At 56.8% G+C, this 16,276-nt stretch overlaps 1 protein-coding gene across 2 annotated transcripts in view; it reads right to left on the reverse strand.

The window, feature by feature from the left end:
• Positions 1 to 5,377: 5,377 nt before the first annotated feature.
• Positions 5,378 to 16,276, reverse strand: part of TAB1 (TGF-beta activated kinase 1 (MAP3K7) binding protein 1) — a 32,349-nt gene continuing 21,450 nt past the window's right edge. The window contains exons 5-11 of one of the 2 annotated variants that reach the window (XM_040490785.1): positions 15,968 to 16,106; positions 15,049 to 15,162; positions 14,344 to 14,455; positions 12,066 to 12,210; positions 10,279 to 10,501; positions 9,059 to 9,221; positions 5,378 to 7,204 (exon numbers count right to left, since the gene is read on the reverse strand). In XM_040490785.1, coding sequence (XP_040346719.1) covers positions 6,997 to 7,204; positions 9,059 to 9,221; positions 10,279 to 10,501; positions 12,066 to 12,210; positions 14,344 to 14,455; positions 15,049 to 15,162; positions 15,968 to 16,106 — 1,104 coding nt within the window. In that variant the 3' untranslated portion in view covers positions 5,378 to 6,996. The remainder of the gene's footprint in view (positions 7,205 to 9,058; positions 9,222 to 10,278; positions 10,502 to 12,065; positions 12,211 to 14,343; positions 14,456 to 15,048; positions 15,163 to 15,967; positions 16,107 to 16,276) is intronic. The other variant, XM_040490786.1, reaches the window with a different exon arrangement.

The following is a 16,276-nucleotide window of genomic DNA, read 5'->3' on the forward strand; positions in this document are numbered from 1 at the left end:
TTAGAGCCGATTTATTTTTTAATTCATAGATTCAACACCCACTAAATTTGAACCGCTCATACTTTGCAAGATTATGTCCTGAGACTCCAGTGACACACCCAACAGCTGCACCATCCAGTGGGGCTGAGCTTGAGCCATGAGTGGCTATGGAGTTCTGGAACGTGGCTGACTGCACTTAGATGTTCTGTGTGCTGAAATACACCTGTATTTCTTTCTTCTTTCTTTTCTTTTCTTTTCTTTTTCTTTCTTTCTTTCTTTCTTTCTTTCTTTCTTTCTTTCTTTCTTTCTTTCTGGAACGTGGCTGACTGCATTTAGATGTTCTGTGTGCTGAAATACACCTGCATTTCTTTCTTCTTTCTTTCTTTTTCTTTCTTTCGCTCTGGAACGCGGCTGACTGCATTTTATATTATGTCCTGTGTGCTGAAATACACCTATATTTCTTTCTTCTTTCTTTCTCTCTTTCTTTCCTTTCTTCTTTAAAATTTATTTTGTGAGCGAAAAAACGCATGTGAGCAGGGGAGGAGAGAGAGAATCCAAGCAGACTCCGCACTGACAGTGTGGAGTCCAATGTGGGGCTCAAACTCACGAACCGAGATCATGACCTGAGCCAAGATCAGGAGTTGGATGCTTAACCGACTGAGCCACCCAGGCGCCGCAAAATACACCTGTATTTCAAAGACTTAATACGGAGGAGAGATCTTATTAGTAACATTTATGTTGAGTACACGTCAAAATGATAACGTTTGGGCTGTCCTGGGTTCAAGAAACTATAGCATTAAAACAACATTTGTTTCGTTTCAGTTTTTAAAATGTGAGCCCCTGGAGAATCCAACATGGCATGTCTGACTTGCATTGTCTTCCTGCTGGATGCTTAACCTACCAGATTAATCCAGGTGCTTTCCCAGCCTAGAGGAGCCACCTAGAGCTCAGAAGACTTGGCTGGTCCTCTTATTTATTTTTAATTGAGGTGAAGTTCACATAGTATACAATTAACCATTTTATTTTATTTTACTTTTTAATGTTTATTTATTTTTGGGAGAGAGAGAGAGAGTGTGTGAGCGGGGAAGGGGCAGAGAGAGAGGGAGACCCAGAATCCGAAGCAAGCTCCAGGCTCTGAGCTGTCAGCACAGAGCTCGACGTGGGGCTCGAACCCACGAACCGTGAGATCATGACCTGAGCCAGAGTCAGTTGCTTAACTGCCTGAGCCATCCAGGCGCCCCAAGCCATTTTAAAGTATACAGTTCCAAGTGGCACTTAGCACAGTCACGGTTGTGGGGGTTGGGCCACCCCCACCTCTGTCCAGATTTCGACTTTCTCATCCCCTAGAAAAACACGCCCGTTAAATAATCACTCACCATTCTCCTGTCCCCCAGCCCCTGACAACCACTAACCTGCTTCCTGTCTCTGGATTTGCCTACTCTAGACACCTCATTTAAAAGGAATAATACAGTAGGTGACCTTTTAGGATCGCCACCTCTCACTGAGCAGAATGTCCTCCGGGCTCATCCGTGTTGGAGCAGGTGTCAGAACCTCAGTCCTTTTTATGGTTGACTACCACCCTGTCATATAGGTATGCCACCACGTGGGTGCCATCATCTGCTGACGGATGACTGGGTTGTTTCTGCTGTAGCTACTTGAGTAACGCTGCAGCGGACATTTGTGTATACTTTCTGCGTGGTTGTATTGTTTTCATTTCCTGGAATTGCTGAGTCACATGCTAACGGCTGCTTCTTCTTGTTTTTTTATTTATTTTTATTAGTATTACTCTTTTAAATGGGAGATCAAGAAGATTCCTTTCCAATTTTTTAAAAAAATGTTTATTTATCGTTGAGAGAGACAGAGCGCAAGCGGGGGAGGAGCAGAGAGAGACGGAGACAGAATCTGAAGCAGGCTCCGGGCTCCGAGCTGTCAGCACAGAGCCCGATGCAGAGCTCGAACTTACAAACAGTGAGCTCATGACCTGAGCTGAAGTCGGACGCTCAACCGACGGAGCCACCCAGGTGCCCCAATAAATAATTTTAAGTGCTATTTTTGGAAAAAAAAAAAAAAAAAAAAAAAAGTTGCTTTTGTAGTAAAAAAAATTTTTTGATATTATGAATTTGACTGCAGAATTCACCTAGATATTCAAAATAAATTGAGACATCTAATTTGTTAGAAACCCCCAAGCTCTGGGGGTACTGGGGTGGGAGCAGTTTTCTATAAGGTAACGGTGTTTCCTGTAAAATCCCAGAAGCTCTTCCCTAGGCAATTCATCTATCCTTCCACGTTCATCTGACACTTCTTAGACACTGCCCGTGAGGTGACTGAGGGAGAGTCTAGGGTGGAGGGGGCCGAGGGGGGATCTCAGGGCTGGGGGAGAGAGAGGGAGGAACGAAACCTATGCTCCACACACTCCCGGCAGGTGCCGGGAAGCAGAAGGCGGGAGCTATACGGAAGGTTCTTGAGCTCAGCCCTGTCTGGACCACAGGATGACTTTGCTGAGGTGACAAGCATGGGAGCTTGATCACGGAAGGTGTGGAAACAGTCTGGGGCTCTGAGGCCCACCCTGTCCGTGCCCTGGCCCACTATGTGACCTGGGAGGAACAAAGGCAAGGTGCCAGACTGCACAACTGACCCACACGGCCTGCTGTCCTCTGACCTGAGGGTCTCAAAGGCAGGAATGGAGTCTGTGACCTCGTGTCACTATTCTTCAAAGCCGGCTGCCAGACACTGTGTCTGTCCTGGAGGAGGCCGCCCAGGCTCACGGAAATGTCAAGTGCCCGTCTTTGCTCTGGGCTGACATCACCTCTGCGTGGGAGCAAAGCGCGTGCTCATGCCGAGCCTGTCTGGTTTGGCAGTGATCTGTGTTCTTGTTTGGTTTCAAAATAGGGGGCCCAGAAGGCAAAACCATGAAAGATGCCCTTGTTGGAAGAAGTGTTCAGGAGCCCAGCTGATGGCCTCCCTCTGGGCTTTGGCTGAGAAGAGGCAAGAGTCACACACCCAGTCCCCAACGTCTGGGTTCCTAGGGGAGGCTGGAGGCCCCCCTGCTACCTGGGAAGCCCCAGGTAGAGCCCTCATTAGGCGACTTTATCGTGGGGGGCGGGGAGTGGGGGGAAAGGGGCAGCAATCTCGGCTAACGCTCTTGTAACACAGCGCAGTCCATTTCCACATTTGCAGGGAAGGGCCATTCTCACTTCTCATAGCTTTGGCGACTCAGCATGTCAGGCGATCTTATGAAGAAGTCGGTTGGATCCTCATATTACAGACGAGGAAACAGAGGCTCAGCATGAGCAAGGAGCTTGTCCAAGGTCACGCAGGTCATCCCAAACTCATTTAACATACATGTGAGGGGCTCCTATGTGGCTGGCACTGACCTTGGGGCTCGGACCCAACGGAATAAGGTAGACAAAGTTCCCCCTCTCACAGCGTGGACATCGTGGCTGAGAGAGACAACACAGGTAAACAAGCCAGAACGTCAAGAGTCTCTGTGAAGCGGATTAAACAGGGAGATGTGGCAGGATGTGGCTGGCGTGGGACCAGGGCAGGCCTCTGCCAGGAGGCAGCATCTGAGCTGAGGTCTGAATGACAGGAAGGAGCCAGCCGTGTAAAGAGCCCGATCAGGTGCTTTTCCCTAGGACGTTCCGGCAGCCTGAGTGGCCCCCGACGGGTCTCACTGTCAGCGTCAGCAGCGGTGGGATCCCCCGCCAACAGGTGCATCGTGGAGTTGGCTCTGCGGTCCGGCTGCAGGGCCAGTTGGTGAGAACTCGAGGGACCAGATGAAGGCTGGAAACAGGAGAACAAATCCTAGTGAGGATGGCCCAAGACAGTCCATGGAGCTCCTGGTGTTGCCAGGTGTCCCCACTGCCTGCTCACCTGCCTCGGGTCCCGGGATGGACGGCAGCTCTCGAAGGCCTAGCTCTTCTGGTCTGATCCAGGCCAGAGCCTCAAACAAGCCTCAGTTCTGTCCTGTGAGGGGACCAGATGTCTTCAAGGGACAGGTGGACACAGGCGGTGGCTGGGCTTTCTCTGGTTCTATTTGATCCAGGCCCCAGGGAAACAGTGCTCTCCCCAGCGAGGTGGGGGGGGATGGTTAAAGGTCAAGGCTGGAGGGAGGGGGGGCCCTGCTGGCTTGGCCCAGCGCCGGCCTTGGCCGTCTGCCTGCCTTGTGCGTCAGCGTGGGCCTGTGGCCTCGCAGCTTTGCCTGGCTGCCCTGGTTCTCCTCCTGGAACTGACCCTTGCCGTTTCTGAAATCCTAAGATTCCTCAACTACCCCTCTCTGCTTCATGGCTTAATCCACCAAAGGGAACCAGGAGGCTGACCCGGTGCCCCTTTCGGCCCCAGGAGGCAGGCTCAAGTGGACTGAAGGACACCGAGGGTGGGGAACAGGGAACACAAAGCCGGCAGAGGGCAGTGCCTTGCCCCCACTCCTGGGACGGAGCAGGTGCTACGAGAGACCCAGGGGCCTAGGGCTTGGCTAGGGCCACTTGCGGCGGGGATTATGCCCACCTGCCTGTGCCTCAGTCGCTCTGAAAGAAGGTACGCACACCACCTCCCTCTCAGGGTGCTGGGCTGACACCGGCCTCCAGAAGGACTCGGGGGCCAGCAGTGCTATGGGCCTCCCGAGGGACAGCTGGAGAAGCTGAGGGGGAGAGAGCCTGGAAGACGGTTCTGCAGGCTCTCGGCCCAGAGCCCCTTCCCGGCAGAGGGGCGGGGGCACCGGGAGCCTTAGACGCCGCCATCCAAACCCTGACCTTTTGCTTTTGTTTCTAAGCAGACGCTCTTGTTAGAGGGGAAGTTCTTAATTCCTACAAAGCAGGAAGAGGCCAGTATTTATGGAAAGTCCTCCACCCAAACAAAACCAAAACAAAGCAGAGCAACTCCCTGGATGTCCACAAACTGCTGACAGGGGGAGGGCAGTGTCCTAGTGACCTGCAGCTCTGTCGGCCACACCACTGCCCACAGGGCCTAGAGAACTGTCACCCTCTCCAGATGTGCGGGGACAGGGATGCCGGACAACCTAGCGCTCTCCCCTTGGGCGGTGAGGCTGGCAGGCCGGGTCCCACCAGAAGGCTGGGCCTCGCATCCGCGCTCTGCCACCGCCCAGCAAGCGAGCTGGGGCCTCCGGCTGCCGACGGGGACGGGGAGGCTCCACCTCCCAAGGCCGCGGCGATGGGAGGCCTCAGTAACTGCACTTTTTTTTTTTTAATTTTTATTTTTAGAGAAAGAGAGGGAGGAAGCAGGGGAGAGAGAATCTCAAGCGGGCTCCACGCTCACCATGAGGCCTGACGCAGGGCTTGATCCCACGGCCCTGGGATCAGGACCTGAGCCGAAATCAAGAGTCAGATGCTCTATGGACGGCGCCAGCCCGGCGCCCCCGAAGCACTGTGAACGCACGTTGTGCAAGACCACCAGTTATCCTTCCTTTATTGCAGTAAAAAAGTGATTCTATTTCTAGAACCAAACAGCATCACAGAGACATTCCTAGGAGCCTGACAAGAAAAGAACGCTCTTTGTTCGCAAGCCCTTGTGTCACCTGCGCAACAGACACAGCTCCGTGGTCAGGGTCCCCGCCAAGAGGCGCCGGTCCTCCTCGGGCACGGCCCCCTCGGAAACTGCCCCCTGCCCCCCAGCGCAGCACCCTGGGCCCCGCTCGGCTGCGGGGAGCACCGCAGAGCGAGCAGGGCCTCAGCACTGGCCTCCGATCATCCAGAGTCTGGGCACCCTGGAGGCCGCACGTGGCGGTGGCCCCTGGTGAGCTGGGTCTGGGGTGTCGTGGGCCAGGGTCCTGGGAGCCGGGGCGGGGCAGAGGGGCCCGGGGAGGCCTCAGACCCCGGAGAAAAGGTCTGAGTGCGGCTCCATCACCCACTGTGGGAGTCGGGCGGGCTGTGGGCCTCCTGCCTCCTCTTCCCCAAGTGGGGGGCGGCACTCCTGGCCCACAGCCCTAGCGGCGGCCTCTGCCCACCGACAGCAGAGAGCACATGTGATACGGTCTCAGGGCCTGGGCCGGTCTGCTCCTGTCCCCAAGTGTGTGTCAAAGCGGTGCGTGTCTCTGAAGCCCTCGGTCACCCGTGACAGCTGGTATCCAAAACCTCTTCCCTTCTGGAAGTGTTCCCCACTGTTCTTTCAAACGAGCCCCCAGGCCTGACTCGTGACCTGTTTTTTCCTTACAGCCGATAGAACTTGTCGTTGGCGGTAAAGCCGGCTAATTTTAGCAGCTCCCCGGTCCGGGGCCTTCCTCGGCCCGGGAAGGGAGACAGCAGAGCCAGCTCACCCCGACCCAGGGCCTCCCCATTCCTGGAGGGGCCTGACAAGAGCGGCCACCGTCCCCGCTCGGTCTGCGCGCATCCTGCCCCCTCTGGGGGGCTCCTGTTGGATCAGTTCCCTCTCGTTCCTTTCCGCTGGACCTGCCCCTGTGCAGGCCACCCCAGGCTCCCGGCGCTTCCCCTGGTCTCCCCGAACATTTGCCACTGAAAACCACCCAGGCAGGCCCAGGGACGGGGGCAGGCTTTGAAGGTGCAGATGCCAACCAGGGTTCCACGCGGAGGCTGAAGAAGAAAGGGGGGTGGGGGGGGGACACCGCCCACTGGTGAGGGGGCAGTCGCAGTGGCCACGGGCTCTTCCGGGGAAGGTGGTGGCCTTGAGAAAGCCGTGGCTGCCGGGCTCGTGGCATGCAGGGTCGCAGGAGAACTCCCCACGCTCCGTCCCAAGTGGCGGGCTTGCGGGCCAGCGCGGTTCCTGCACTGAGCCAGTGTTGTGAGACCACAGTGGTCCTGTGTCTGCCCAAGGAAGTGGCCTCCGGCTCTCTGTGCGGTGACAAGTCTGCACTGGTGCTCTCTCAGAGAATGTTGTCTGCAGCACCAAGCACTGTGTGGGCTGAGAGTATGGTGTAGGCTCAGGACCGGGCACACCGGCCCCCACGGGCACAGGCAAGTGGTAGGAAAAGGACCATCCCGCCCCAGAGCTGGGCCCCCTTGTCCCCATGCAAGGTCCTGCGTGGGCCACATTCCGCGGTCAGGGCTATGGCGCCGTCATCACACTCTGCTCGCCATGGTCCACGCTCCAGAGACGGTAAAACTCGGCAAAGTCCACATAGGGCTCGACCCGGCCATCCTCCCCGGGCGGGAGCGAGTGGGCAGGCCGGGAGCGGAAGAGGCCCCCGTCTGAGCTGGAGCTGCTGCTCTGGGTGTGCGTGTTGGTGGACTGCAGGGTCAGGGTCGGGCTCTGGCTGTGGGGACAGGGGAGACTCAGTCAAGGACCCTGGCTTCTACCCTACGACAGAGAGGCCCCTGCCTCAGCCGGCCCCTCAGGCCACAAGAGCCAGACCAGCCAGAGATTCTTAGGAGCTACTGACAAAAAAAAAAAAAAAAAAAATCAAATGTCTTTTCCAAGTTCTAGCTATAGGCGGCTACTTAAGTTAACTAGAATTTGGTGCACCTGGGTGGCTCAGTCGGTTGCGGGTCTGACTTCGGCCCAGGCCTGATCTCACGGTTCGTGAATTCAAGCCCCAAGTCAGGCTCTGTGCTGACATCTCGGAGCCTGGAACCTGCTTCAGATTCTGTGTCTCCTTCTCTCTCTGCCCCTCCCCCACTCACACTGTGTCTCTGTGTCTCCGTGTGTCTGTCTCTCTCTCTCTCTCTCTCTCTCAAAAATAAACATTAAAAAAAAAAAAGTCAAGTTAACTAGAATTTAATAGAATGGATCACCCGGTTCAAGGGCTTGATGGCCATGCACCCTAGTGGCTCCCGTATAGGACACGGGACATTCCCACCCTCAGAGCTGCACTGAGCTAGAGGGGGTCCATTCCAGCTTCTCCAGATCTCACTGATCACAGCCAGGAAGGATTCTTCTCCCAAAAAACTCACTCACTCCTTCTCTCCCTCACACTGGCTGGGTAGGGACGGGCCCCTGTCGTCAGAGCTCCCTGGGCACCCCCCCCACCCCCCGTCACAGAACGCCTAACAGCCGGGTATCACCTGCCCACCCGCCCTCCTGCACACTCCCAGCACTGCCCAGCCCCCAGCACCAGCTCGCCCACAGTGGGCCCTGACTAGTGCTCAGATGCAGGGCCCTGAGGAGTCAGAGGTGCAGAAGGACGGCTGGCTCTCCCGCCTGCCCTGTGACCACTGCTATCACACTCTGCCTCTGTGGGCACCACTCACCCTGCAGGGGTGGGGGGGGGGCGCTCCAATGCACTCGAGATGCCTGCCGCTCAGCAGCCCAGCAGGACCCCTGGGCGCACGTGGGGGCGGGGAGATGGGAAGGCCCCCTGGGAGGCAGTGGCCACTCCCTCCCAAAGGGCCTTTCCGATTGGCCACATCCTCCGAGTGGGCTGGCTGTGGCATCCCTGTTATTCTGTGCAGGGCTGGAATGTGGAAACTGGAGCCCTGGGTCCCCTGGCGGGGTGGGGGTTGGGGGGGGGGTGGACATTCCACGGAAGTAGAGGTGGGGGAGAGACACCAGACCTGTGAGGCAGGTCTGCAGTGAGGAGGGGCCAGCCCACTCACTCCTGGGCTCCAGGCCTCCCGCTGCCTCCACCACTCCCCCTGCTTTCAACTAGACGACTCCCTTTAAAGCTAAAATGAGACACCAGTCAGAGCACCGGCTCTGGCAAGCAGCAAGCCGGGACAGGCCAGACAATGTCCCCCAAGCATGACGCCACCGGGGAGGCAGACCTGCATCGCGTGCTCCAAGACGGGCAAAGATGAGAAAAGAGAAAAGAACAGAACCTTCCCATAAGTGAAAACTAATCTGTGGGACCCACAGGAAAACACGACCAGCGGGCCGTCCGCATCAGCGGCCCGTCTCCTCCCAGCCCCCCTCATCTGCTCTGCCCCTGAACCTCCACCCCTCCCAGGCCCGGCTTCAGTGAGCTGTGGGAACTCGCAGGGCTGTGTCCTCCGGCCTCTACATCTGGGGGAAGCCCGGGGAAGGGGCCGGGGAATTTGAGAGGTACGGGGCACTAGCACACCCCACCCAACGTGGCTCGGCCGGGACTCGGCCCCACGGCCATTCGTGTCCAGGTCCGAGGGTCCTCCCGGGAGGTGGGCCCGAGGGCGCCCGGGGTGAGGGGAGGGCTTACTTGGTGAGGGTGGGGGTGGCCTCATCCAGGGTGGAGGCGCTGTGGGCCCCATTGACCAGCTGGCCCTGGGAGGGCATGACGAGGGAGAGGGTCACGCTGGTCTTGCTGGTGCTCTGGGCGCTGGAGTACGGCACAGACACGGGATACACGCGGCCTCCTGTAGCTCAGGGAGAGAGAGAGAGAGAGAGAGAGAGAGCCGGGGGCTGCCTGCCGCCGCCGGGGGGGGGGGGGGTGGTCCCTGGCGTGGTGGGAACAGGGCTACTGCAGGGCCTAACAGGGACAGCGTCTGAGGTGCCGAGGAGGGAGGCATGGTCCTCTGCCCCTTGGGACAGCGAAGGGACGTCTGTCTCACGGCAGACTCTTCTAGGCGGGCAGGGAGATCCTCTCGGCAACAACGCACGGCCGCTGCTCAAAGCGGGAAGAGTGAGTGCCGAGCAGGCTCAAGGAAAGGGTTACTGCCTGGCTTCCCACGACGCTTTCAGCCAAGGGGTAGGCTGAGGTCGGCCCAATGAAAATATGGTTGCAATAACAACAAGCTAGAGAAAACTCCAGTAACCCCAGTGTCCGTGGGAGAACAAATGCATCTGTGCTGCCTGCGCGCTAAGGCTGGCTCGTTTGAAAAAAGAAAAGGAAGCGCAGCCCCTAGGAACCGATGGTCGTGACACTGAGCAGCACTGGGAGAGACACAAAAAAGAACCATCGCCTCTCTTCCCGAGCAAGCCGACTGCAGAATTACAAAGGCAGAAAAGGAAGCGTCTCGCCCCACCCCCGACACGGTCCAGGGTCAGAGCCAGGTTTCGGGGTACCCTCTGACCACAGGCCTGACCTCGCCTCTGTCTCTTCCTTCTAGAACCTCAGTTCTTCAGTAGAAGGGATGCCATCTGTCTCTAGGGATTTAGGGACTAAAGGAACTACATGGGTAGAGTGCCAGGCACACACCAGTGGCAGCCGTCACCCCTGTTATGTGGCTTCGAGGCTTGGCAAAGTGCTTGTCCACACACTCAGGTCTTTAGGAGGTAGGCGGGCAGGTGCTATAATCCACATTCACAGGCAAAAGGGAAAAAAAAAAAAGCTGAACTCAGCTCGGAGAGGCTTAAAGTCAGAGAGCCCGGATTGTAGCCAGGCCAGGCCCCTGGCTCCGTGTCCACTGCCGGCAGCAAAGCCCCCCACAGCCCCGGCCGGCTTCCTCCCACGGCCTCCTGTCCATGCTGTGCGCATACCTGGGGCCGGGGACGCTGCGGGCTGGCTCATCTCGCCTAGTGGGTAGCCGAAGTTCCTCACCAGCAAGGTCATGTCCTCGTGCCTGGGGCAGAACTTGGCACGCTCCCCACCACTGGCAAAGGTGTCACCGTGGATGCGCTTCACCCGGTCCACCACGGCCTGGGCCACCGCATCCAAGGAAGTCTGCTTGGCGAACTCAGTGTCGATCATGGCGGCGATCTCCTGGAGGAGGGGGATGGACCTGGTGAGGAATGGGGTGGGGCCCCTGGACTGTGGGCCGCAACTCCAGAGCCTAATCAGGATGCTTACGGGGCATCAGCCAAACAGGTGAAGGAAGTCACCACCAGTCAAGCCTGTAAGCCGAGCTTTTCAAGGTATTCAGGATAATTCTTCTGGAACTTTCTCATTAGTAAAGGTGTGACCTTGTGATTTCTCTGAGTATTGGCCTCCACACCAAAACAATGGGGGCTAATGTCCACCTCGCTACGTTATTAAGGGAATTAAAAAACACAATGGATGGGAGGACATTCTGGAGACCACTAAAAAGTGCCGAATGAATTGTCGTTATTACTAAGCTTCCTTTCCTGGAACTTACTGTAGGCTACGATATGCCGTTTATACTAGAAAGTGGGAGTACAGAGTGAAGGTGGGCCCTGTCCTCAGAGAAATCCACTATCCAGTTTTTTCTAGAACCCAGCAAAAGCCACTAGATAATTCTATGGCAAAAACCAAAACTAAAAAATCACACTGACAGTAAGATCACAGACACAAACTCCTCTACGGGATGGCTGGCCAGAGTCTCTTAGAAGTAAAGTAGGGGGGCTGGGGCAGGTCACAGGAAGTGACTGAGCCCCATCCGGGGTGGGCTCGGCTCTGTCGCTGTCACTTCAGGCAAGACCCTGAACTCTGTGAGCCCCAAGTTCCTTACCTCAATGTGTCAGTGAGCCCCTGCCTCCTGTGCTACAAGGCTACTGGCAGGGACGATAAGATAAAACAGGTGAAAAATCTTGAACACGGGTTATCAGGAGACAGGCATAAGTTTTCCGCGTGATTTTTAATTAGAAAGGACAAAGTAGAAAAGGTTACCTTCCTACAGGAATTGCAAATGGAAGGAGAAACACAGCCTGAATTTACTATCCAAGGTCAGGGAAAGGCAGCCTCCCTGCAAAACCATCCTGAAGTGACTGTCTCAAAGCCATGCTTTAGTGACAACTATCTGACACGTGTGTTCCAAGTGCAGCGAAAATAAGCAGCTCCCACTGGCTGGGGAACCTATCACACCTGGCCCTCAACACAATCCCCAAAAGCTAGGTGTTATCACCCCATCTCGGAGATGAGAAGCAAACTATAATCCGGGGGCTCAGCTCAGAGGGGAGGGAAGGGGAGGGAGGGGAGGGGGCCAAGGGAGGCTGAGGCACAGGCCACACCCCTCTGGGCTCTCGTCCTCCGTCCAGGGCCCTTCCTAGACAGACTTCAGAACAATTTGCCCATGGACATTCACTTCCTTCTCTCCCTCTTCCCCTCCGGCTGTGCTCAGCGCCGTGGGGACTGACCCTGCTTCAAGCCCAGAACAAGTACAGCTTTGGGTGGGATGGGTGTTCTTGGAGCTCTGAACCTTTTCTCCCCCCGGCTTTGAATGCAGAGAAGCTGTCCAGGGCTGGCATTCGAGAGCTAGAGCTCTGGGTCCCGAAGCACTTTGGAGCCAAGCAGAAGGGCTGGCTGGGCCCCCGGGGGAGCTTGCCACTCTGCGGGCCGGCCGGCAGGGCTCGGCCCGGGCCCGGCTCACCTGGTTGGCCTGCCCAGGCCCGTGGGCTGCCTCCAGGGCCTTGTACAGCCCCTCCGACATCAGCACCAGGAAGCCGGTCACCCCCTCCAGGGGCTGTGCACCGTGGATCTCGGGTTCTGCAATGATAGGCTTGGACTTGGCAGCACTGTAGGAAGAGAGTTGGGGGAGAGCCGTGCTCAGAAGGGCCCCCAGAGGACATTTTTCTGCGAAGGGCCAGAATCTACCCAGAATGTAAACTAAAACGCACATCTGACAAGAGGAAAAGAAACAGGAAAGAGAAAATAGGAAAACAGACCTGTCTTCTGAGGGCCAGGAAAGCGAGTGGGGTAGCTGGGTCAGGACAGCGAAGGTCGGGCACCCACTCCCGACCCTGGTCGACATCTCCTGTCCACAGAGCCTGTGCAGTGGCAGTGACGACGGCGAGAGGGGGTGGATCGCTTTCAGAAGCCCACTCCTCCTGGGCTCTTCCAGAACAAGTATCCAAGCCGACTCAGATGCCACGTACGCGTCCCCCCCCCCTCCCCCCCGCACCGGGACCCTTAATGGAGGCGCTGGCAGAGTCAGCGAATGTCACAGAACTCTAACACGTGCGTGTGCGCACGGAGCCAAGCAGAAGGGTTCCCGGCAACAGCACTCAGAGGAGCAAAGTCTGGAAACGTCCTGGGAGCCCATGAGTAGGGGCCGGTGAGGTGAGCGCTGACGCAGCCACACTCTGGGACTCCGCAGCCCACACCCCGCCCTCAGGGACAGAGGAGCGGCACCCGTCAGGGAATAAGTGAGGTGCGGTGCTCTGGAAAGCAGATGCCAGCACTTGTGGGTGCTTTAAAAAGGATGCTTTTGGGGCGCCCAGATGGCTCAGTCAGTAGAGTGTCCGACTTCGGCTCAGGTCACGATCTCGCGGTCCGTGAGTTCGAGCCCCACGTCGGGCTCCGTGCTGACCGCTCGGAGCCTGGAGCCTGCTTCGGATTCTGTGTCTCCCTCTCTCTCTGCTCCTGCCCTGCTCATGCTCGCTCTCTCTCAAAAATAAACATTAAAAAGGATGCTTGCCCCGTCCATGCACACGCACACACACACACACACACGCACATGTGCACGTGGACACGATACACAAGAAACCAGCAGCTTCTGGGGAAGGAGTCCAGCCTTGCGGCAGGAGGAAAACTTACTTTTCGTTGTATACCTTTGGCGCTATTTGAATTGTTCTAAACTACATGTGTACCTTCCAATTAAGCAAACAGAACTCCTAAGCAAACAGAACCCCACAAATCAGAGACAAAGGTTTCCAAACTCAATTGCCTAAATTTGGTGAGAGTAAGGAGTTTTAATTCCTGCTTTCTGGGCCACGACGAGCCTGGCTCTGACGCCAGGGTGTTTGGTATGATTCCCCCATGGCTCCCCCATCAAATACCGCGATGGCAACACACACACGCACACACAAGCCTATTTTCCCAGTCAATGTTAAGGATGTTGCTCTGGATTCAGGAGGCCTGGGTTCGAGTCCTGCCTCGGCCCCCTGCTAGCCCTGTGACCAGGCAGACTACCATTTCCTCACAAGAACACAGCTTTGGGACAACAAGCTCACAAGACCTGAGTAGGGACTGAGTAAGAACGCACGTAAAGAGCTGGGCACAGGCTTGGTACAATGAAGGCCCACGATCATCATCGCGGCCCATCTGCTGCTACGAGCACTGGGTGGCACCCACAAGGGCAGTGTCCTCCGAGGGCTGTGTGCAATTTGTCTCACACCTCTGCCCCGGCCCCAGCCACGGACAGCACTGACCAGCAGGTCTTTGGTCCGTCCCTATCCACACCAGGCAGCTCGTGCCAACGCCGTCCTCTTATGTCAGGCCCTGTGGCACTGGTCGCCACGCTTGGCTTTGACCCAGCTCCCCACCATGACCCAGTGTGATAACCCTGCTCGTAACCAGAGTCCGGACACCAAGATAAGGGCCTGAGCTTAGGATTCCCGCCGTAAGTTCCCGCTTTGCCGCTCCTGGCAGCACCTTTTAAAATAACCACTTAGAATTAAGGCTTCCAAAAGCAGTGACCTCCACCCCAACCACCTTGAAAGTAATAGGTGCTTGCTACCCTACGCTAGAACCCCAACTCCCGGTTCGCTGGGTTTAGGGCCACACGCCAACATCTCTGGGAGGAAGAAAGGTCTTCTTGGGCTCTGAATTACCTCAAACTACCTTTTGTCCCTAGAGCCTAAAGTCTGCTTTTGCCCAGGCCCTCTGGCCTTACAAACAAACAGGGGGCAGCTGGATGGGCCACCTACCTCAGTAGGTCGATGTCAGCGTAGCCGTACTTGACCTTGTAATCCCCGATGCGCCTGGTGCTCTCCTGCCCACAGATGACCCCCACTTGCTTGATCTTTCCTGCATCCAAACCTGCCAGAGGGAGGACAAAGGATCCCAGATCTTGTCCGTCATGAGAAACTCAAGCAAGGGGATCCAGACACAGCCACAAAAACAAGGCAATGAAGACCCAGCGAACAGAGAATGAAGTCACACCAGGACGGCCTGGAGAGCGGCTACCCCGAAGCGCCCCGGGGTCCCCAGAGCCCAGCCCCATCAGAACGCCCCCTCACTCAGCGGCCTGGGCTGCAGAGCTCCCTGGGAAGTCGGGGGGAGGGGGCAGCTAGGCCGAGGTAGCTGCAATCCTGGGACTTCTTTGGCCTTTTAGTCTCCGCCGATCACAGTACCTACCGCACGCTCACTACTCTCGCGAACACTTTACACATACGGACTCTCGACCCTCACAACGCCCCAAGACAGGTGTTACTATGATTCTCATTACACAGATGGGGAAACTGAGGCACAGAAAACTTGGGAAATTGTGCGTATCACCAGCTAGTAAGGGGCAGAGCTGGGATCCACCCCCAAGGTCACGGCCCAAGCAAGCCCTTCACGCCTCTCTCTACGTGGACACCGGAAGAGGACGCAGGGGGAGCCGTGGAGGGGTCGGCCCTACCCTCGCTCACCCAGCTGAGAGAGGCGGAAGAGCTCGTCCTCGTTCTCCGTGGTGTGGTCCACGTTCAGCTGGGTCACCTGCAGCCCGTCCACCGTGGATTTGCATAAAAGGGCACGGTTCGTACCTGCAGCACAATTTGAGCGGCTGAGCAAAGTCTGGGTGCAGCGAGGGGCAGGACACGTTGAGCAGAGAGAGAAAAGTCAGGCATCTCACACAAGGAAATCCTTGAAACGAGCAAAGAAAATAGGCTTAGACCACTGGGGTGAGTCACCAGTCAGGGCGTGCTGATGATATTAAGGAATTAGGTTAAACTTTTCCAGTGTCATCCTAGGATGATTAGGATTTTAGTAAGAGACCTTTTCTCTAGGGAGACATACTGAAATATCTACAAAGAGAAAACGACACGATGTCTGGGGTTTGTGGGGACAAAGGGCGGCAGAGGAAATGAGACTGGCCCCAAGGAGGTGATCGCTGTGGCCAAGGTATGGGCACACGGGGGTTCACTACGTGCTTATCTTTTTACATTTTTTAATTCTGTCCACAATGAAATCCAAATGTCCCTGTGGCCCCTCACCCAGCCCGTCTCGCCGCCCTTTGTGGGATGCCGAGTGGGTGTTCTAGAGCCAGGCAACCTCTTCCTGAAGGGGAAGCCACTGAGGCGACCCAGAGAGGGGGCGCAACTCGCCCAGAGTCAGTTGGGGCAGGGCGGGGACTAAAGCCGGGACGCCTGCCTCCTAGCTGGTACCTCCAGCTCCCCGGGCTGGGACTGGGACGCTCCTGCGGAGAAACAGGGAGACACACCCAACAGTCTCAGGAGACGCGGGCTGGAGGGCTGACGTGTCTGGGAAGCGGACAGTCCAAAGAACACACAGACCTTGAGGCTACCTCTTGCCCAGCACTCCCCGCCCGGGGACGGGTAGGCGGCTCACCGACGTTGGCGACATAGAGCCTGTTGTTGAGAAGGACCGCCACAACAGCCATGGCTCCTCCCGAAATCTCCCTCTCCAGTGCCTTGAGTCTTTCGAGGATCTTCTGGTACTGAGGAAGCAGCTGGTGCTGAGGGACACCCTACAGGCCGTCATCAGGGGGTCAGAGCAGGCCGGGTCCTCGGAGACCATCTCACCAGCCACCCCCTCCCTTCGAAGGCAAGGATCTGAGGTCCGGGCCAGGATGAAGCCGCACTGTAGCCCCAGGCAGGCTTCTTGCAGGAAAGCCAGACATGACCCGACTTGTGCCGT

This window comes from Herpailurus yagouaroundi, unplaced genomic scaffold, assembly GCF_014898765.1.
Source record: "Herpailurus yagouaroundi ecotype Mexico unplaced genomic scaffold, PumYag 182, whole genome shotgun sequence".
In the NCBI taxonomy this organism is placed as follows: Eukaryota; Metazoa; Chordata; class Mammalia; order Carnivora; family Felidae; genus Herpailurus; species Herpailurus yagouaroundi.